The sequence below is a fragment of the Lactuca saligna genome, chromosome 5 (genome assembly GCF_052625555.1).
Source record: "Lactuca saligna cultivar CGN05327 chromosome 5, ASM5262555v1, whole genome shotgun sequence".
In the NCBI taxonomy this organism is placed as follows: domain Eukaryota; kingdom Viridiplantae; phylum Streptophyta; class Magnoliopsida; order Asterales; family Asteraceae; genus Lactuca; species Lactuca saligna.
In genome coordinates this window covers 211,873,265-211,895,725 of record NC_136421.1, presented here as the reverse complement: position 1 = coordinate 211,895,725, position 22,461 = coordinate 211,873,265, and the positions used below count along the sequence as shown (strand labels likewise).

The following is a 22,461-nucleotide window of genomic DNA, read 5'->3' as shown; positions in this document are numbered from 1 at the left end:
AATAAACCGAAAAAGGTAAGAGTAATTTACGTGAATGGTCCATGTGGTTTGGGTAATTTGTGCGTTTGGTCCCTAACTTATTTTTTAATTCGGATGATACCAACTGTTTTTTTTTTTTTTTTTTTTTGTCACTATCTTACCTCAAAAACTATTGTGCCAATTTTAATTAATTTTTTTATTTATGTATTTATTTTTAATATATTTTAAAAAAAATTAATAGACATCATATATTTGTATCTTCTCACCCACAACCCACGGTCTCTTCATTTATTTTTCCACCACCACAACCCAATAGAAGGGTTGTGGTGTTGGTTCGTCGAAGTTGAAGGACCGAAAAAAGAAGGGATTGTGAAAACGTCGGTATTACTAAAAATGAAAAAGAAATGTAAGTTAAGGAAGATGAAAGATAGAATGGTGATTGGTGGGATCCAACTTAAATTTCTCAAATGCGGTTTCAGGTTTACGGTGATGAGATACTGATAGGTGGGGTTTATTAAGTTTTTTTAAATATAAAAAAAATAAAAACATAAATAAGAAAATTAATTAAAAAGTAAATTAAAAAGGACAAAATAGTCTTTTAGGTAAGATGGGGATCAAACGTACAACAAAAATAAACAATAGGTATCATTCGATTTAAAAATAAGTTAGGGATCAAACGCACAAATTACTCAAACCATAAGGACCATTCGTGTAATTTACTATTACCTTTTCGGGTTGTTCACATTTGGGTAACTATTTTTTTTGTACACATCTAGGTAACAAAGTTTTAGGAAGTGTTCACATATGATCATTATGACCGACTGTAGCTGATTACTTTCAGTCATAATGGTTATATGTGAATACTTCAAAAAAGTTCGTTGCTTAGATGTGTACAAAAAAAAAAAAAAAGTTACCAAAATATTAACAAAAAGAAAAGTTAATTATCTTAATAAATCTATTTCCCTTAGTTTATTCTGCTTATTGAACCATTCAACTCTATTTTACACTTCATTCAACTTCTGTTCAATCTTTGTGATTATCTTGTATTGTCGATGTTCTTATGAAGTATAGTGATTAAATGTATGAGAAGGCTATGTTATAGTGCATTTTGTGTGTGTAAGGTTATGACCGACTAAAGTTCATGATTTTTAGTGAATTGGATAACAATTAGATTGGATCAGGTCGGGATTGGTCGATATAAGTTGGATCGTTTTTTTTTAAATAAAAACCATTATTTTAATTCCTTGGATACAACATTAATGGCTTAGGATTGAGTTACTATAAACATGTGAACTATCATATTATAAGGATGTTTAGGATTATGTAGCTAAGGTGTTTAATGGCTTATTGGATACTTGGAAAGCATCATTAACAAAAAAAATAGCTATGTGTCAGACAATGATAAGACATAATATCTATGGTGCAAATTCAGTAATGAGCAAAACCGTAAAAGACTAAGTATGTGTCGATGAATATATTTTACACCCAAATGAGAGTTTTGAGTACATGGGCTCTATGATCCACAAGGAACGAGATGTTGAAGATGGCGTTACACAACGTACAAAGGCAAGATGGTTAAAATGAAGGGCAATGAGAAGAGTTTTATGTGACAAGAAGGCGCAATTGAAACAAAATCGAAACTTTTATAGGGTGGTAATAATGTCAACTTTGGTGTATGTATTTGAATGTTGACCGATTAAAAAAACTTAAAAGAATATTGTAACAACCCAATTTTTTATGTCCGAAAATTTCATTTTAAAATATTACTTTAGAAAACATTAATAAATAAAAACATGGTTTGATCACACCATAACACATCGCAATCATGTTCTAAAAGGTCAAACCATACATCCCATCAAAATATCAGAGTACAATCCCAGTGAATCTCGTAAATGCGGAAACCGAAGAGTGTGTGTACGACGTGCCGCTACCGCGCCGGCTCCTTCCCCTTCGGTGCAGAGGTACCTGAAAACAAAACTGTAAACGTAAGCACAAAGCTTAGTGAGTTCCCCCAACGTACCACATACCACACAAACACATAGCATACGTACTGCCAGGCTATTCTGGGGTGCCTGACTACCCGGTACGGCCATTCTGGGGTGCTGACCTACCCATACGGCCATTCTGGGGTGCCGTCTTACCCGTGTCAAGCCATTCTGGGGTGCTGACTACCCATGTCAAGCCATTCTGGGGTGCTGACTACCCATCGGTCCTAACAACCGATCCTCGGGGACTGGTCCCCTCCCGCTACCTCTATTGCATAACATAATAGATCAACATACAAGCATGCCATCACATACAGTCAGATAATTTTGGGGTGTCTGACTACCCAGCGGTCCTAACAACCGAACTCTACTACTATTGCATATAACGTATCATGATAGCATGTAACATAACAGGTAATAGCAAACCTAGATGATATCACAAAGACAATCATCTATCATACATCTCCTACTGGTGGGCCGGCAGTGTGGCCTTAGACCCACCACTACTGGAAGGTAACTCACCTCAAAGTAGCTGCTGAACTGATCGGGAACTAACTGACTGCTGCTGCTCCGGGAGTCCTCCGGCTGCAATTCCCACAACATACTCAATCAAACACTGCTAATCTGTCCTTTAGGTAAAATGACCATTTTACCCCTGGTCTAGCTCTAAACCAATGCCAGAGTCAACTTTCAGTTGACCCGACTCGCCGAGTGGATCACCACTCGCTGAGTCCCTAGCAAACCATTGTCCTGGGTCCCTGGTTATACTCGTCGAGTCGGGCTATGACTCGACGAGTTCACCTTCTAACTGTCATTCAACTCCTTCATCCTACTCGCCGAGTTGTATGAACAACTCATCGAGTTCATCTTCATCCGAAGAACACTTTATACTAAGACTCGCCGAGTTGTATGAACAACTCGCCGAGTCTGTTCTTGATCTATGAAGATTGCCTTGGACTCGCCGAGTCAGGGCATTGACTCGCCGAGTCCTAACATGGGTGAGTTCAGCTCCCAACTCACCGAGTCACCCCCTGTGACTCACGGCTCGACTCGACACATCATGAAGGGACCAAATCGGTGACTCGCGACCAGACTCGCCGAGTCACCTATACGACTCGCCGAGTCGTCGCCATGCATCCACCAAATACACAGATTTACTCGATTTCAGTCCATGCCATTCATAGATCTGGGCTTCTAGGACACAAATCACACGTAAAGTTTCCAACTTTACGTGTGGATATTCACTAATGTGGATTTTAGGGTGCAAAATGCCTCAAAAGGGTAGATCTAGGATGAACAAGCCACATGGGGCCATAAAGCTAACAGATCTGAGCTCCTGGAGCTTAATCTTGCCTAGATCTAAAGGTTAATCCACTTATTACGAGACATTAAGCACAAACAAGCTTGAAGAATTGCTCAAGGGTGTCCCAAATGAAATCCTAAGCATAGAAACAGGGGAAAAATGAGATATACCTCAAGGAAAATGTTGAAATGACACAAAGATGGATGATCTCCTTCTCCTCTTCTTGATCTACTCCTCTTTCTCCTCAAAACCTTTAAGAACACACCAAGAACACTTCAATCTCTCAAGGAAACAAGGGAAAACGATGTTGGGGGAGTTCTGGGGGGTGAATGGGGACGAGTTGGGGCGGAATGAGGGTTTAAATAGGGTGCAAACCCTTGAAACTTAGGGTTTCATCCAGCAGCGGTGACTCGCCGAGTCCAAGATATGGACTCGCCGAGTCGCCCACTTAAACATGTCCTGAGTCTCGTCCCTACTCGGCGAGTCGGACCTTATGACTCGCCGAGTCCAAGGCTAAATTAGGGCAATGCTCAAATAAAATTCACATACCGGAAACCAGGTGCTACAAATCTCCCCCACTTATTTTAGACTTCGTCCTCGAAGTCTGCTGCCTGGTCCTGAAACAGCTCGGGGTAATGCTCCATCATCTCGTCCATCGGTTCCCAAGTCCATTCCGAACCCTTGCGGTGCTGCCATTGCACCTTTACTAGTTCCACCCTCTTGTTTCTCAACGTCTTGGTCTTTCTGTCAAGTATTGCGACTGGGCGCTCAATGTAATTCAAGCTGTCATCAACCTGAATATCCTCCAACGGTACTTCTGCTGAATCGTCCATCAGGCACTTCCGCAGCTGCGAAACATGGAAGGTGCTGTGGATCTGACTGAGCTCGGCTGGCAGATCCATCCTATACGCCACCTTGCCCACCCGGGCTGCAACCCTGAACGGCCCGATGAATCTTGGGCCCAACTTGCCCCGCTTCCTGAATCGAATGACACCTTTCCAAGGCGACACTTTCAAGAGGACCATATCCCCGACTTGGACTCCAAGTCGGATCGACGTCTATCGGCGTAGCTTTTCTGCCAACTCTGTGCAGTCTGAAGTCTGCTCCGAACCTGCTGGATCCTCTCGGTCGTCTCTAGCACCACCTCGGTGCTTCCCATGACTCTCTGGCCAACCTCCCCCCAACATATCGGGGTTCTGCACTTCCGCCCATACAACATCTCGAACGGGGGTCGGTCAATACTCGCGTGATAGCTGTTGTTGTAGGAGAACTCGGCCAAAGGAAGATAGGTATCCCAGCTACCACCGAAATCCAGCACACACGCCCGCAACATGTCCTCCAGAGTCTGGATGGTCCGCTCACTCTGACCATCTGTCTGCGGGTGAAAGGCGGTGCTGAAATGCAGACGAGTGCCCAATTCGTCATGAAATTTCTTCCAGAATCTGGAAGTAAAACGCACATCCCTGTCCGAGATTACCGATACTGGCACCCCATGCCATGCCACAATCTTCCTGATATAGATGTCGGCCAATTTTTCGGCCGATATGCTCTCCTGAATCGGAATAAAGTGAGCACTCTTGGTCAATCTATCCACGATGACCCAAATCGAATCCACTCCTCGTGCGGTCCTGGGAAGCTTTGTGATAAAATCCATCGTGATATCTTCCCATTTCCACAGTGGAATGTCCAACGGCTGCATCTTGCCACGCGGTCTCTGATGTTCGGCCTTGACCTTCCTGCAGGTCAAACACCGCTCGACGTACCATGCCACATCCCGCTTCATGCAAGGCCACCAATAATCCGGACGAAGATCCCTATACATCTTCGTCGCCCCGGGATGAATAGAAAATCGGGACTTGTGCGCCTCCTCCATCAAAATCTGACGCACGCCACCGTGATACGGCACCCACACCCTACGGTGTAATGTCAAAAGCCCTCTGCCATCATAATCAAAGGAGGAAACCTAACCCACCACACGCTCGCTCTTCCGATGCTCCTCCTTGATAGCCTCCTGTTGAGCCTCCCGAATCTGCTCCAACAGGGGAGTCACCACAGTCATCCTCAAACAGACGTCCCTGATTGGCACCGTCTTGCGGCTAAGCGCATCGGCCACCACATTGGCCTTCCCCGGGTGGTAAAGGATCTCGCAATCATAATCCTTCACCACGTCCAACCACCGCCGCTGCCTCATATTCAGATTCGGCTGGTCCATGAGGTACCTCAAACTCTTGTGGTCCGTGTAGATGGTACACCGAACCCCGTAGAGGTAATGCCGCCAAATCTTGAGGGCAAAGACCACCGCCCCCCAACTCCAAATCGTGCGTCGGGTAATTTGCCTCGTGAGGCTTGAGCTGCCGTGAAGCGTAGGCAATGACATGCCCCCTCTGCATCAGAACTGCGCCCAACCCTGAAATGGACGCATCGCAGTAAACCACAAAATCCTCTACGCCCTCAGGCAGGGCTAGGATCGGTGCCTCACACAATTTCTGTCTCAGCATCTCAAACGCAGCCTGCTGCTCGGGTCCCCACCGAAAGACCACGGCTTTCTTCGTCAGTCGTGTCAGGGGTACGGCTATCTTGGAGAAATCCTGGATAAATCTCCGATAGTAGCCCGCCAATCCCAGGAAGCTCCGAATCTCGGATGGAGACTTCGGGACCTCCCATCTCATCACGGCCTCGACCTTGGCCGGATCAACCAGAATCCCGTTCTGGTTGACGAGGTGTCCAAGAAATTGCACCTCGCGCAACCAAAACTCACACTTGGAGAACTTGGCATACAAGCTCTTCCTCCTCAGGGTCTCCAATACCTCCCTCAGATGCTCCTCGTGTTCCTCCCGAGTCTTGGAATAGACCAAGATATCATCGATAAAGACTATCACAGACCGATCCAGCATCGGTCTACACACGCGGTTCATGAGGTCCATGAACGCGGCAGGAGCATTGGTGAGCCCAAACGGCATCACCACGAACTCGTAATGACCATAGCGTGTCCGAAACGCAGTCTTCTGCATATCCTCCTCCCTGACCCTCATCTAATGATACCCCGAATGCAAGTCAATCTTGGAGAACCAAGATGCTCCCTGAAGCTGGTCAAATAGGTCGTCAATCCTCGGAAGCGGGTATCGGTTCTTCACCGTTACCTTGTTCAGCTCCCGATAATCTATACACATCCGATGCGACCCGTCCTTCTTTCTTACGAACAGAATCGGGGCTCCCCAGGGTGAACTGCTCGGCCGAATAAATCCTTAGTCCAGCAGCTCCTGCAGCTGCGTAGACAACTCCTGCATCTCGGGAGGAGCCAACCGATATGGTGCTTTGGCTATCGGAGCCGCACCGGGAATGAGGTCAATCCTGAACTCCACCTGTCGCTCCGGAGGTATCCCAGGTAGTTCCTCCGGGAAAACATCAGCAAAATCTCGAACCACCGGGACCTCGCTCACGGTCGCCTTACCCGCCTCCCGGGTATCCATCACATACGCGACATAACCCGCGCATCCCTGCTGAAGGTAGCGCCTAGCCCTCGCTGCTGAACATACAGTGGGTCCACACTGCGGCCGCTCTCCATGAATCACTAACTCTCCCCCGCTTGGGGTCCTGACTCGCACTAGCTGCTGCGCGCAATCTATCACTGCCCCATTAGGGCTCAACCAATCCATACCAATAATCACCTTGTTCCCACGCAATGGAATGGGAACCAAGTCTACCAGGTAACGCTCCTCAAACAGTCGCAGAACACAATCTCGAAACACCATCGATGCTCGCACCGATCGATCGTCAGCAATCTCTACCTCTAACGGGCAATCTAACTCGCCAGAAGTCTCATGAAATCTCTTGCTAAGAGCAAGAGAAACAAACGATCGGGATGTACCCGAGTCGAACAATACCTGAACCGGGATGCCGTTCACATGGAACGATCCTAATACACATGTATACACACGGAGCACATATCAATATCATAACAACATAAAATAAAAGATAGAAGGAAGGAATCATACCCGTCACCACATCGGGCGCGGCGCGTGCCTCCTCGGCAGTCAACTGAAATGCCCGACTCCTCACCACTGGAGCCTCTGCCTTGCCCTGACGGCCATCCGTGATCCGTAGGGTCGCTGGAGCTGGCGCCTTCACTGGCGCTGAAACTGTCAACATGGGGCAATTGGCCTTTTTGTGGCCCCTCTGGTTGCAGTGGAAACACAGCAACTCCGATGTCTGAATAACTGGCGCAGGAGCAGTGCAATCCCTGATGATATGCCCAAACTTGCCGCACTTGTAGCAGCCTGACGATCCCATCCTGCACGCCCCCTCATGCGGCCTGCCGCACCTCCTGCAGCGGCTCGGTCCCGACTGGCCTTTCGGCCTCCCGTCTGATCCCTTGGGCTTCTTCCCCGAAGCCCCTGCTGCCTGACCGTCCTCAAGTTTCCGTTTCCGGATGTGCTCCAAATCTATCTCTCTCTCCCTAGCCCTGGCAATCATAGAGTCCAGGGTAGGGCAAGCCGACAAGCTAACATGCTCCCGAATGTCAGCTCGTAGCATATCATGGTAACGAGTCCTCCTCATATCCTCGTCACCTGCATACTGGGGCACCAATAAAGCCCTCTCCCGAAACTTGGCGGTGATCTCCGCCACGGTCTCTGTCGTCTGCCTCATGTCTAGAAACTCCCTGGCCAGCTGCTGAAGCTCGACCGCTGGCGCAAACTCTGCCCTGAACCTAGCCACAAAGTCCGACCAGGTCATTGCCTCGATAGCCGAGGCTCCCAACGAGTCACCCACTGACTCCCACCAATCCCGGGCTCGGTCCCGTAAACACCCTGCTGCGTACCTCACCTTCGACCCCTCGGGGCAGAAGCTGGTCAACTGGGCGGACTCAATATCCGCAATCCACCGCCTGGCGACAATGGGGTCCTTCACCCCATGGAAATCCGGCGCACCACTGCCCCTGAAGTCCTTGAAGGACAGTGTGCGAGATCCCGACTGGCTAGAGGCCAAGTCGCTCCTGAATGCCCGTAAGCGATCCTCCATCAGCTCCATGATCCCTTCCTTGATCAACCCAAAGATGATGGGGGTCGACTCAAGGATGCCCCTAGTGATCTCCGACGTGATGAACTCACGTAGCCTCTCATCAATCGGCTCGTTGCCAGATCCCGAACCTAACCCCTCTCCTGACCCGCCATCTGTCGGTCTCGGTCGAAGTACCACCATTCTGCAAAACATCATAATAATTATTAGTGGTACTGCTACTTTCTGAGGGATCTCAACTACTTACAGGTTCCTTGGTCTCGTCTTGGCCTCCCTCGGCTCGGGTACGGATCCTCTGCTTTCAGTAGTACGGGCCCATACTACCTTCCACATCTATCCGTACCTTCTCCGAGGAATTCCTCGACTCCACCAGCTCCCCTTTACTACTGCTACTCTCTGTTATTCTCATCCTAGGCTTGCCTTAGGGAAAACTCAAGTTCAACACGACTGGTCCTCAGCTGCTGTAGATCTCCTCATAATGCCAGTTAGCCACCACCTAAACACCATCACATGTGATGAGGATTAGATAATCCTTCAAGTAAAAGATCCGTCCCTACAATGGTTGGACTCAAACAAGAGCTGCGCAATAGGGCCAGTTCCAATACTTTGGGATTATTCAACCCTGATTACACGTGGTGTGACGTGTTTACCTAGTGGCTAACCCCCATTACTCAGAATCCCACCAAGCACGAAGCAAGCAGCATTCGGATAAGGGAAAAACAGACTCAGGCCAAAACTATTCTTATAACAAGAAACGACACTTAACATAGGATGCTAAGCTCATACTATCAGGCATAACCTAAACAGGCTATCCTACTGCTGTCGACTCAATTCTAGCATGCAATATTCCAAAAGCTGTAACACATAAGCAGGCACATAAGGCATCACTCCTAGATCCTTAGCCTATTCTAGCATGCAGTTCTACATAAGCTGATAAACATAACATAAACTTGTATGGGTACTATGGGGAATACTTACTTGAGCTCGGCCGGTCGCGCACGTCACACACTTTGCTCTTTCTTATGACTCTTTTCCGGGTTTTAAAGAACAATTTCTTTTGGAAAATCTTTCAATCCCTCGATTTGAGTCCAAACACTCCCGAAGGCGTGTCCGAATCCCTCAAACCAGGGCTCTAATACCAACTTGTAACAACCCAATTTTTTATGTCCGAAAATTTCATTTTAAAATATTACTTTAGAAAACATTAATAAATAAAAACATGGTTTGATCACACCATAACACATCGCAATCATGTTCTAAAAGGTCAAACCATACATCCCATCAAAATATCAGAGTACAATCCCAGTGAATCTCGTAAATGCGGAAACCGAAGAGTGTGTGTACGACGTGCCGCTACCGCGCCGGCTCCTTCCCCTTCGGTGCAGAGGTACCTGAAAACAAAACTGTAAACGTAAGCACAAAGCTTAGTGAGTTCCCCCAACGTACCACATACCACACAAACACATAGCATACGTACTGCCAGGCTATTCTGGGGTGCCTGACTACCCGGTACGGCCATTCTGGGGTGCCGACCTACCCATACGGCCATTCTGGGGTGCCGTCTTACCCGTGTCAAGCCATTCTGGGGTGCTGACTACCCATGTCAAGCCATTCTGGGGTGCTGACTACCCATCGGTCCTAACAACCGATCCTCGGGGACTGGTCCCCTCCCGCTACCTCTATTGCATAACATAATAGATCAACATACAAGCATGCCATCACATACAGTCAGATAATTTTGGGGTGTCTGACTACCCAGCGGTCCTAACAACCGAACTCTACTACTATTGCATATAACGTATCATGATAGCATGTAACATAACAGGTAATAGCAAACCTAGATGATATCACAAAGACAATCATCTATCATACATCTCCTACTGGTGGGCCGGCAGTGTGGCCTTAGACCCACCACTACTGGAAGGTAACTCACCTCAAAGTAGCTGCTGAACTGATCGGGAACTAACTGACTGCTGCTGCTCCGGGAGTCCTCCGGCTGCAATTCCCACAACATACTCAATCAAACACTGCTAATCTGTCCTTTAGGTAAAATGACCATTTTACCCCTGGTCTAGCTCTAAACCAATGCCAGAGTCAACTTTCAGTTGACCCGACTCGCCGAGTGGATCACCACTCGCTGAGTCCCTAGCAAACCATTGTCCTGGGTCCCTGGTTATACTCGTCGAGTCGGGCTATGACTCGACGAGTTCACCTTCTAACTGTCATTCAACTCCTTCATCCTACTCGCCGAGTTGTATGAACAACTCATCGAGTTCATCTTCATCCGAAGAACACTTTATACTAAGACTCGCCGAGTTGTATGAACAACTCGCCGAGTCTGTTCTTGATCTATGAAGATTGCCTTGGACTCGCCGAGTCAGGGCATTGACTCGCCGAGTCCTAACATGGGTGAGTTCAGCTCCCAACTCACCGAGTCACCCCCTGTGACTCACGGCTCGACTCGACACATCATGAAGGGACCAAATCGGTGACTCGCGACCAGACTCGCCGAGTCACCTATACGACTCGCCGAGTCGTCGCCATGCATCCACCAAATACACAGATTTACTCGATTTCAGTCCATGCCATTCATAGATCTGGGCTTCTAGGACACAAATCACACGTAAAGTTTCCAACTTTACGTGTGGATATTCACTAATGTGGATTTTAGGGTGCAAAATGCCTCAAAAGGGTAGATCTAGGATGAACAAGCCACATGGGGCCATAAAGCTAACAGATCTGAGCTCCTGGAGCTTAATCTTGCCTAGATCTAAAGGTTAATCCACTTATTACGAGACATTAAGCACAAACAAGCTTGAAGAATTGCTCAAGGGTGTCCCAAATGAAATCCTAAGCATAGAAACAGGGGAAAAACGAGATATACCTCAAGGAAAATGTTGAAATGACACAAAGATGGATGATCTCCTTCTCCTCTTCTTGATCTACTCCTCTTTCTCCTCAAAACCTTCAAGAACACACCAAGAACACTTCAATCTCTCAAGGAAACAAGGGAAAACGATGTTGGGGGAGTTCTGGGGGGTGAATGGGGACGAGTTGGGGCGGAATGAGGGTTTAAATAGGGTGCAAACCCTTGAAACGTAGGGTTTCATCCAGCAGCGGTGACTCGCCGAGTCCAAGATATGGACTCGCCGAGTCGCCCACTTAAACGTGTCCTGAGTCTCGTCCCTACTCGGCGAGTCGGACCTTATGACTCGCCGAGTCCAAGGCTAAATTAGGGCAATGCTCAAATAAAATTCACATACCGGAAACCAGGTGCTACAAATATTGACGTAACAAAATTAAGAATGTTATGGTAGACATGTGATAAGATGTTGGATATGATACTTAACACGACAACTAGGAATTCGTTGGATGTGGAATCGATCATCGATAAATTAAGGGAATAAATTAGGAGATTGATGACAATTACGGTTGATGGTGCCATTTACACCTAGTTACTCTTGTTTTCATATATACTTTAAGCACATGTAGCTAGTATATGCTTTTGATCATTGACCGAAAAGAAAGTGGGAAGATAGCGTGAGGCTAGACTTTGAAGGATTTAATCTTTACTAAGGACATGTTATTTAATAAGAGAGTGTGGATGCTTAGAATTATAGTAACAAAATGATATTGGCGTATGTAGGATCTAACTTTTTTTTTTTACTTGTTGGCCATGTAAAAATACTTACTCTTGTTTTTATATTTGCTTTCAACACATGTAGCTAGTACATGCTTTCCGCTTACTTCTTGTATCTTCTTACACTAATTGTGTATTTATCTATATTTTATCGTGTTGACCTTTCCCTTCACATGCAAATTTATCTAGTTTATCAATGTCTTTATTGAGACACACATCACTTTATTATTCATCACATGTTTATGTTTTTTATGTAGAGATGTTATGCATGAATCTTTTTAGTGTGGGCATGCATAAAAAATATAGTTTATATATTTATTCTTTTTTTTAATTAGATGCCATCTATAAAATCATTCTCTTTAACCTTATGTTGGTGACTTCCAATCATCACTCTCCCTACTCCATTTACATAGGATTGTGTACTCCATTTATATGGGATTGATTGTGTACTCCATTTATATGGGATTGTGATGTCATTTTATTTTACACATTAGTTTTTCGCTTATTGAATTGTGAGTTAAATTGTTTCATTTTTAACTTATCAACGTGTTATGATTAGGTACTTCCATTAAGCTAATATAAACGTTTGCATAAATTGTTTTAATTTATATTATCAACTTATTGTGTTTTGTTATTACATAATTCAAACATGTTTTAAGCTAGTGTTCATAAATTAATAATCACTTTTACAAACAGAAAACATCAGCTGTTTTAGATAAGCAATCCCATAAATATATAAGTAACAAGTCGACACTTATAAGACTCATAATGATATCGTAAATCTCCACCGAATCCATTAAAGTCATGGAGAATCTTTATCGCTTTCGTCATAGTTTTTCGTCTAATATATTTACTATTTGCATTATTAGATTATATCAATTATAGTCACTTGAGCAAGTAATGCCACCATTCTGCAGGGATTAGGTAATTACCCCGGGTCAAAGCATTGCTTTCTAAGGCTGATGGAGGTGGTGTTACACTTGTCATAGTCCATGTAGACGCCACGTCAAATTTGCCACACTCCTTCAAATTTTTGTTATTTACATGGCAAGGTTTGTCACACCTGCCATGATATATTTTATAAAATTAATTAATTTAAAAAAATAAACATTTCAAACATATTATTTTTTAGAACTACAATTTCATTAACTTAAAAAAAACCACACTTACACTTAAAAAAGCAAAACACATTTGAAATTAAAATAACACACTTAAACTTAAAAAACATAACACACTTAAAATTAAACTTATACACACTTAAACTTAAAAAACATAATGCATTAGAATTGAAAACTTCAATTAAAAGACAACGTGTTTAAATTTGAGCAAATTTTAGAAACTGTCTCACAATTTGCCAAAATTCAACAAGCCAGAAATCTTTGTTAGTCTCAACACGGTAAGCCTCAATTGCATTCTCTAACAAAATGTTATCATTTTCACCATTTTCAGCTTCATGCATCACCCTACGAAACACATTGTTAATTGAGTTGTAACTGTGTTTGTGTGCCTCCATTTGGAGTAGATTTCTTCTTTACCTCGACAGATTAGGGCTTTACTGTTGTATTTTTTGGTGACTCTCCTCCAAAAGGTTGTCGTAGGGAGGTTAATGTGGATTGGGTTTTCTATAACATCAAACCATGAATAAGCCAACAACATCTCTTCTTCAAGCGACCAAACACAAACCACACGAGCCATTAGCGACGAGGTTTTGAAGAAGATGAAAAATAAGAAAGTTAGGAGAATTTAATTAAAAAAATTTGATAGGGTGAAGAATGAATAAGGATGATGATATTTATAGTTGAAGATTTAGAGTTTAAAATTTGAAATTTTGAAAAAAAAAAACGGATATATTTTTGAAATTGACTCGGTTTTTTAAAAGAAGGTATTTTTAAAAAAAGGAATTTGAGTTAAATGGTTAAAAAAAATCAGTTTTCTCTTTCATCGGTAAAACATCACCGAGTTGCCAAGCCGAGCTCGGCCTCGGCCTCGGCCTGGTGTTCGCCGAGGTTGCCGAATAATATATCGAATCCATTCTGATAAACCTAATATTAATGGAACCAATTAGGTGGAGGTTTTGTTTGCCACACTAGCTATTAGCCATGGCGACCACATGGTGTTCAAGTGGTCTAAATGAATAGGGCTCATAAAATTTTAGGGTCCAAATAATTTACAAGTGATATAATTACACGTATAAAACATTTCATATGACCACTTGTCTCTTGTGCCCTTTTCAGTTAGACTCAAACACACAAGTAGACACAAAACTGAGTGGAAAATTTTGTATCCCTCTCGTTCTCGGTTCTTACAACAATTATGGAGCTATCTTAAATTTCTTAATCGTTGATTTGGATTTGTAGAGGTAAGATTGAAGGTTTTCTCGTTCACAGTCTTCAAAAATTCGACGATCAAATCATATACAAGCAATAATAGCAAAGGGTTAGTCTCACACATCACACACAACCATCAAAATGCACGCTACAACATCAAGGCATCAGAGAATTGTAGAAGAGATAAGCTTGAAGGTTTTCTTGTTTGCTTAATTCTTCTTTGTTAATTGTCAGTTAAACTATGCTTCTACTTACTCATTTAGATGTGGGATATTTGCCCATTTTTTGCTTTCATCTATTATTGTAACATCCATAAAATCACAAAAAAAAAAAAAAAAAAAAACTTTTAAAAACAACCCCAAATCATAGAATATTTACAAAATCATTGTTTTCAAAGTATTGTTCCATATCAGAGTATCCCATAGATCAAAAGTACATAAAACATAGGATGTGTACGACCACGCCTTCGCTTTCCTACGATCATCAGAAGTACCTAAAACAATAACTAAAAATCGTAATCTAAAGTTTAGTGAGTTCCCCTAAAGTACCAATACACAAAAAAATAACATATACAACAGCATGTCAGGTCTAATCAACCATCAGGTTGGAATACCCTATGCCCAATCAACCTCCGGGTCCAATCATCCTCAAGATGGAATACCCCATGTTGGAATGCCAGTATATAATGGGTCCACTCAGCCATTATACTGGAATACCCCCAGGCCCTCAGTACGAGTATGGCACACCAACAGGCCCTTAGCTCATATTTGGAATGCCTTTGAGCCCTCAGTATGATTCTAGCATGCCAAACGGTCCTCAACTCATATCTGGAACGCTCTCAGGTTTGTTGGCTACAACACAAAGTAGTACAAGCTCAACACACCACAATATGTCAACATATAATAGATAACAACATATACAGATAATCATGTAGATAAAATCACAGGTAGTCCTACACATCTACCAGACTAAGCATATCAACAACGAACATATAGTTGTGTAGATCTATTCCATGCTAAACACATCAATGTGTAGCAGGATATCAATTCAACGGACCAAACTTGGTGCCTTTGACCCATAACTATAGTAAGGAAAACTCACCTCATAGTATGAACAATTGCTGATGAGGTCCTGACCCTGAATCTCAGCTATAACCGTCACATAATCATCCAAATGACCAATTCTCAAACACCATTCAACTACCCAAAATACCCCTTTATCAAAGCTAGTCAAAGTCAAATTCAAACTGGTCAAATTTAACTGAGTCAACTGATTCAACCCAATCGAGCGACCCACTCAGCGTACACGGGGGGTAGTCACGTTGACTGGAAACGGGGTGGTTGACTGAGTACACTCGGCGTACACATAGGTACTCACGACGTACTCACATGATTTTCTTTTTTAATATTAAGAGCTTAATACTGCGACTTAATGCGTCCAATTGCAGATCCATGGCCAAAATATCATAAGAGTCATAAAGTTTCCAACTTTATGACCTTGCATGTCCAATAAGTGCTTAAAACACCAAAACTCAACATCTTAATGCATGGAGCAAAACCGACCATTTGGAACCCATTTTTATGACTCAAGACCCTTTCAAAGGTCTAAAAGGACGACTTATTGGGTCAAGAACAAGTTATGCTCATGAGACACCACATTTAGGACAAAAGGACCTAAAACCAAGCCCAAAACAAGATCTAAAAGAAACTTCACCAAGTTTAGACCTTTATACCTCCAAACGATACCAAAAGGTGGTGTGATTCTGGATTTAAAGAGCTTTACTCCTCCAAGATGGTCTCTACTTCCTTCTTCAAAATCACAATACACATACACACTCAAGCTTAGAAATGCTTCACAAGATGGAATAGGGTTGCAAAAACATTCTAAGAGGATGGAGGATGATGAAATGAGGGGAAATGAGGCTATAATGGGGTTTAAATATGATCCAAACCCTAAAAATTAGGATTTTCATGTCTGGCACATACGCCTTACGTACAGATGTACACCCAGCGTTCTAGGTCGCGACCTAGTACGCTCAGCATACACGTACGCATGTCGTACTCCGTCAACACACAAATTACAAAAATTCAGCTAGTGCCCTCATTGTACTCTTTCTTTTACTTAGGGTCCAAATGCAATATAATTAAATTATAGGGTCAAAATTAAAAGTATCTCATCATCGGGATGTTACAATTATCGAGCTTCTAATGTAACTAAGGTTGTAAAATGTTAATAGATTGATGATGTTAGTGATGGGTTTTGAGCAAAACATCATTCCTATGCTGTACATGCAAACCCTAATAGCTTTTGGATCTAGTTTGTCTAATGAACATGCAATTGAATATCCAAAGCTATAAACCCTATATCTAGCATACAATTAATCATATTAACATAATATTGGGGTTTAGATCTTACCTTGATTGTTATGTAGCAATAACAATCTCAAATCCTCCTTGTAATGGCTTTAAAAAGCTTAGAGTCACAAGTGTCACTCCTTTAATGGTTCATAAACACCAAGAGCAAGAGGATGAAGAATGATAAGAGAGGAGGCACCCAAAAACGTGTATAAACCCTAAGGAATTAGTTGGCCACATTTTTGAGTCTCAAGGGTCCTTTAAATAGTGAGGCCATTAGGGTTATCTAACAAGGAAACCCTAATTTAACTGCTTAGGCTCTAACCAACCCATGGACTCCCTCCTTAGAGGCCTAGGACGATTTCTAATGGGTTTCCCCATAGAATTCATCTACCCCTCTAATATGGAGTCCATTAGCCCAATATTCAACTATCATACAATTGACAGTCCAAAAGGACCATGCACAATCGGGTCAAGTACATACCAAAATAGTTATGGACTTAGACACTAATCCAACAGTTGGTGTAACATCCGCAAATTTGGGCTAGGCAATAAAGTTATTATAAGCCATAATAATGCATTTTAAAGAGGTTTTATTTAGGATAAATAATATTAACCAAATTACAGTATATGTGAAGATGATTTCGTAAATATAAAGAACGCCCAAATCCGATTTCGAGTGAAGAAATTACGACTGTCCGAAGTTTCGCATTCAGTATGTTGTAAATAGTGAGATGGAGATAGGTTGATTATTAACCTTAGTACTCTAAATAAAAGTCATTAATATCATAAAAGCGAATTCGTGCATATAGATATCGTCTAAATCTGACTTCATAAGAGGAAGTTAGGATTTTTTAAAAGTTTCAACGTAGCAGTATACGACTCAGAAACCGAAGTAGAAATTGGTTGATTGTTAGGAAAAGCAATCTAAATGGGGGTTGAATATCTTGTCCATATGGCTTCGTCGATATAAAGACGGTCGAGAAATGATATTCTATGAAGAAGTTATGATTTTTTAATGAACTTTAACAGTTTAAGTCTGTTAAAAATATAGATTTAAAAATAAATTAAAAATTAACCGACAGAATCTAAATGATAGTTGTAGATATCGTCGAGATCTTTTCGGGGATATAAAGAATGTTGAAAACGGAGCTCGTATGAAGAAGATACGATTTTCTGAAATTTTTCGAGAAGCATCATATATAGGGAGGTTGCACAGCACGCACCCTCTAGAAGGTGGGGCATATACTGCCATATTTGCGACACGTGAGGATAAATGGGAGGAGCAATGTCTCAGGTGTGCACGCCGCACACACTAGGTGTGATGTGCCGCACACACTTGGTGTGACGCATAGTTTTACTATAAATAGATTTCGGTTGCTCATTTGCTTCCTCACTCCCCATCCATCTCTCTCTCTCTCGATTTTAGCCCATTTACCTTAGTTTTAGCCTTTGATGAATCTCTGCGATCCCTGAAGAAGTAGTAGTTAGAGAGTAGAAGCTCTGCCAGTTCAATTTCCTAACTTCTGTTAGGAAGAACCTCTGTAAATTAAATTACACTCTATTCTTTTCTGTGTAACGTATATTTATAGTCATAAGTTGTCATTATGAACCTATAAATAAGATTTATTAGTTATTCCACGTCGTCATAATGATTGATCTACTTACGGGAGAGGTGTCTAGAATGGCCATGTTGGCTTGGTTGTTGGATTTTAGAAAAGTTATTATGTCAAAATGATCATGTCTCCCAACTGTCCTGCATGACCGATCCTTATTTAGACTACCAGTGTTCATTGGAATGATTGATAGGCCTAGACTATCTATAGCCACATAGAACGTTAAGATTAAAACTTAGTAATAATGATACTAGGTCACGTCAAAGGAAATGTCGATTTCTATAAGCGAAACTCTTCCTAAGTTTTGAGTCATCACTTTAACAAGTGAGTGCATAGTTATTTTCAAGCTTACGCATAAATATACGTATTCTAAATGCTCAAATCTTATGTGTGCTATATTTCTTGTGTTTAATGTGGTTGTAAATAAATATGATTACTACTTGATTTATTGTTATGTTTAACATACTTAATAATATGATTGGGTAGTGAGAGACTGTACAAAATAATAAATGAGAGGTTGTGATATGATTGTATGAAATAGTGGCTACGATAGGTTAGAGAAAGAGAGTCGTGTGAGATAATAAGTCGTGTCTGTCGTATCTATCTCAAGTATGTTTGTACTGACGTCTAAACCCAAGTACTTTTGTATTGTCATGCTAAACCCAAATACGTTTGTACTGTCGTGCTAAACCCAAGTACTTTTGTGCTGCCATGCTAAACCCAAGTACTTTTGTATTGTCGTGCCAAACCCAAGTATTGTGTACTTCCATGCCTGTCATGATTATATAGAAAGTACTAATGTATTGTCGTGTTGTCACAAGTATTATCGTACCGTCGTGCCTAATCACCTAGGAATTATAAAGGTTCTCTGATAAAGATTATTTAGTAAAGGTCCTCAAGATCATCATAATAGGATTAGTAAGTGAGTGATGAGAAATTGGGTAATATTGTAGGTTGGAAACCTTATGTACTCACCAGGTTTTCCAACCTAACCCATTCATTTTATTGTATCACAAGAAATTATATATGATGACATATTTATCTGTTGAAAGATTCGAGGAAATGTAGACTATTAGTGTAAAGAAATGTTGTAGGTCTTCGTTTATGCTTATGTTTCTTACATTGACGATGACATCCGGAGTTTTATAAATAAAATACATTTTTTTGAAATGTCTTGATGATATCATTATGAAGTTTTTGGGATAAATTCCACAAAGTAAATATTTTTAAAAGGATACTTTGATTTATTAAGCATAAACAAAACTAGTTTTTTCTGACCGTAAAAATGAAAATGTCAAAGTTGGCTAGGGTTGTTTCAAATATAAGTGCATAACTATAAAAGCTTTATTAATACTATATTATGATGTATGGGATATGTGTTTTTTGCACATGGTCAATGAGATGTCAGGCTCGAGTTTAGCTAATAAGATAGCTTATTGATAAATTATCTCAAATGATTTAAAAAAAAAAACTAGTTTATAAGCTACGATAAACTACTTTTTTATCTCACCAAACACTAAATTACAATAAACTTAAAAAAAAAAAAAAAGATGACTCATATACATACCAAATATAACCTATATCTACTGGCAAACAATTTTCTAACCTTTTGATTGAAATACTTTTTCAAATGTTCAATTTTTTCAAAATAGTTAAATATAAAAGACATATTACAACAAGAATCTGGTATTTGATTGAAATAATTCAATAAGATAAAATAGAGTTTAAATCCATGTTTTGAAACTAGACTAAACCAGTCATTCAACAGTGAGTCGGTCTCGAATCTGATTCTTAGAGACCAAAAAACCGTTCGTTATGTGAACCGGTAAGAATTAGGAGTTTTTAAAAAAATATATTTTTTTTCATTTTTTATATTTTTTATATAATTAAAATTAATAATTATGTAAGTACAACTTCATCTAGTTTTTTTTGGTTCTGTGATTGGTCTAACCGGTTAGCCCAATTGAAATATCCAACCAATAAAACGATTGGTATGATTTTTTTGGTCCGGTTTAAACGACATTTAAATAAATTATTTTTTTCCTAGGTTTTGTTTGTTGATAATATCACTGATAAGCCTGTGGCCAAAAATGTAACTAAAATTCAAAATATCCAATTAGGAGCCCAAAACGGCCCGTCATACACCTACCTATAAATACATAAATGCATTTTCGCCCAAAACCGTAACCCTAAAAGTACCCTCGTGACTGCTCTCCTTGCATTCCAACGAACGAAATCGATATCGGAAGGCAGCAAACGACACCAGATTCAATATGGGTAAGCTTAACCATCTCCCGTCTCTTCCTTCCTATCGATTAAGATTTCTGCAATTTCAGTGTTTCATAACTGAAACTTCCGATCAATGAACTTTAACAGGAAAGGTTCACGGATCATTGGCTCGTGCCGGAAAAGTGAGAGGGCAAACCCCTAAGGTAGCAAAGCAAGACAAAAAGAAGCAGCCTCGCGGCCGTGCTCACAAGCGTATTCAGTACAACCGCCGTTTTGTCACCGCCGGTAAGTTTCTCATCGCCTGCTGATTAATTGTATAATCGGATATAGTTATGCTAATTGATCTATCTATCAAGTTCTGAATTTTAAAGTTTTATTCAGTTTTGGTCTTAATATTGTGTACATTTTTTTAACAATTTCACTGATCTTGTTTATGTTATTGTAAATAATGGCAACAAATATCATCGAATACGTTTCTAATTCGTGTTGTGTAATCATTGACTATGGTTTTGCAGTTGTTGGTTTTGGAAAGAAGAGGGGACCAAATTCATCTGAGAAGTAAGCTACTGATGGAATGTGTAGTTTTGTAAGCTTAGTTTAATGGAATTGTTTTTTACATTGCTATCATGTTATTTTAGACAGTCTTTATTATGATGCTCACAGTGTTTCTACCAAAACTTAAAATTCTATGAGATGTTCTGAGTTTGATTTTTGGTATCGTTTTTCATGAAATTCCACTTTGTGAATGTTACTTGAAATTAGCTTGGATTCTTGTTGATTTACTTTGTGTGTATAACTGCATACAATCTAGTTAACTAGACAACATAACCCAAATAAATAATCATATGGTATGATTATATGGACATGATTTTAGGGGTGATCAATTTATGAAAGTGTTGGTTCTTGTTGATCATGGCTGAATAGTGCGAGTTGCGTTCAAGTTTTAGGACAAAATGCATATACACCAAATCTTGAAAAGAATTGAAGAAATATTTATAATTGTTTTTGAATCCTAACGTAATAATCGGCTAGCAAAACGAACTGAACACAACTCATAATAAACGTAGGTTACATAAGTGTTGCATGTCGGGTCAGAAATTTCAATCCAAACCTGATAGTTTGTGACGTTTCATCCAAACCCATTAAGTATATTTTCCTTAAATAATAGGAAAAAATTTAAGAATGGTCGATATGTTATGTTACAATTTGCAAGTTTGGTCCAAAAAGTTTTGGATTCGTGCTAGTGGTTTGATTTTGTTGTGAGATTATTCCAAAATTTTAAAACCATTTTTTATAATGATAGATTAATCATTGGTATTATTTATTTTAACTATTTAAATATAGAAATGCAAAAAAAAGGTCTCTTACTCTCTTATGCACATGTAAAGAGTACACACTAAATAATCAATCACCATCTTCATCTTCGCCAACCATCCCTCCTAAAAACCCCAAAGCGTGAGATTGACTGTCTGTGTATGTGACTGCATTGGGTTTGATTTCTTAGTCAAACATTTTAGTGAATACATAGTGTGCACGAGTTAAGGGTGTGGAGAAGTAGTTTCGTCCAACTTATTCTTTCTGTCAGCTTGAAGTTGTAAAAGAATAACTTGGCGATGAACTTTGCTGAGGTGCAATCTGTTTCCGGCGGCTGTAGGAAGAGTGGAAGGTGTTTCAGTAAGAAGTCTATCTCCAAAACACACATCTACAAAACCTATTGTTGAAAGAACAAACCCCACACATGAATACACACATATGCAAGAACAAACCCAACTCTTTGAAGCTCAAGTACAACCAAGAAAATTCAACACCAATTCTTCGAGAACATTGATTATTCTCGATTGAACTCATTAGAGTTCTTGTATGTTGCCAACTATCTAGACCCGTCTCGTTGGCTTTGTATATGTTCAAATTTGTGGCTCGATTTTAAGATCTGTGGCTTGATTCCTTTCTTTAAGTTGCATAAAAAATTTCATTCTTTGTATACAACTTCCCATTTTCTCCATATAGCAGGT

The 22,461-nt window shown here is 41.0% G+C and overlaps 1 protein-coding gene across 1 annotated transcript; it reads left to right on the top strand.

Annotated features, from left to right (window-relative positions):
• Nucleotides 1-20,384: 20,384 nt before the first annotated feature.
• On the top strand, nt 20,385-21,161 carry LOC145045969 (Ribosomal protein S30 family protein). Its single transcript, XM_078994258.1, has 3 exons — nt 20,385-20,497; nt 20,597-20,734; nt 20,965-21,161. The coding sequence occupies exons 1-3, from the start codon at nt 20,494-20,496 to the stop codon at nt 21,009-21,011; spliced, it is 189 nt and encodes a 62-aa protein (XP_078850384.1). The 5' UTR covers nt 20,385-20,493; the 3' UTR covers nt 21,012-21,161.
• Nucleotides 21,162-22,461: the final 1,300 nt, after the last annotated feature.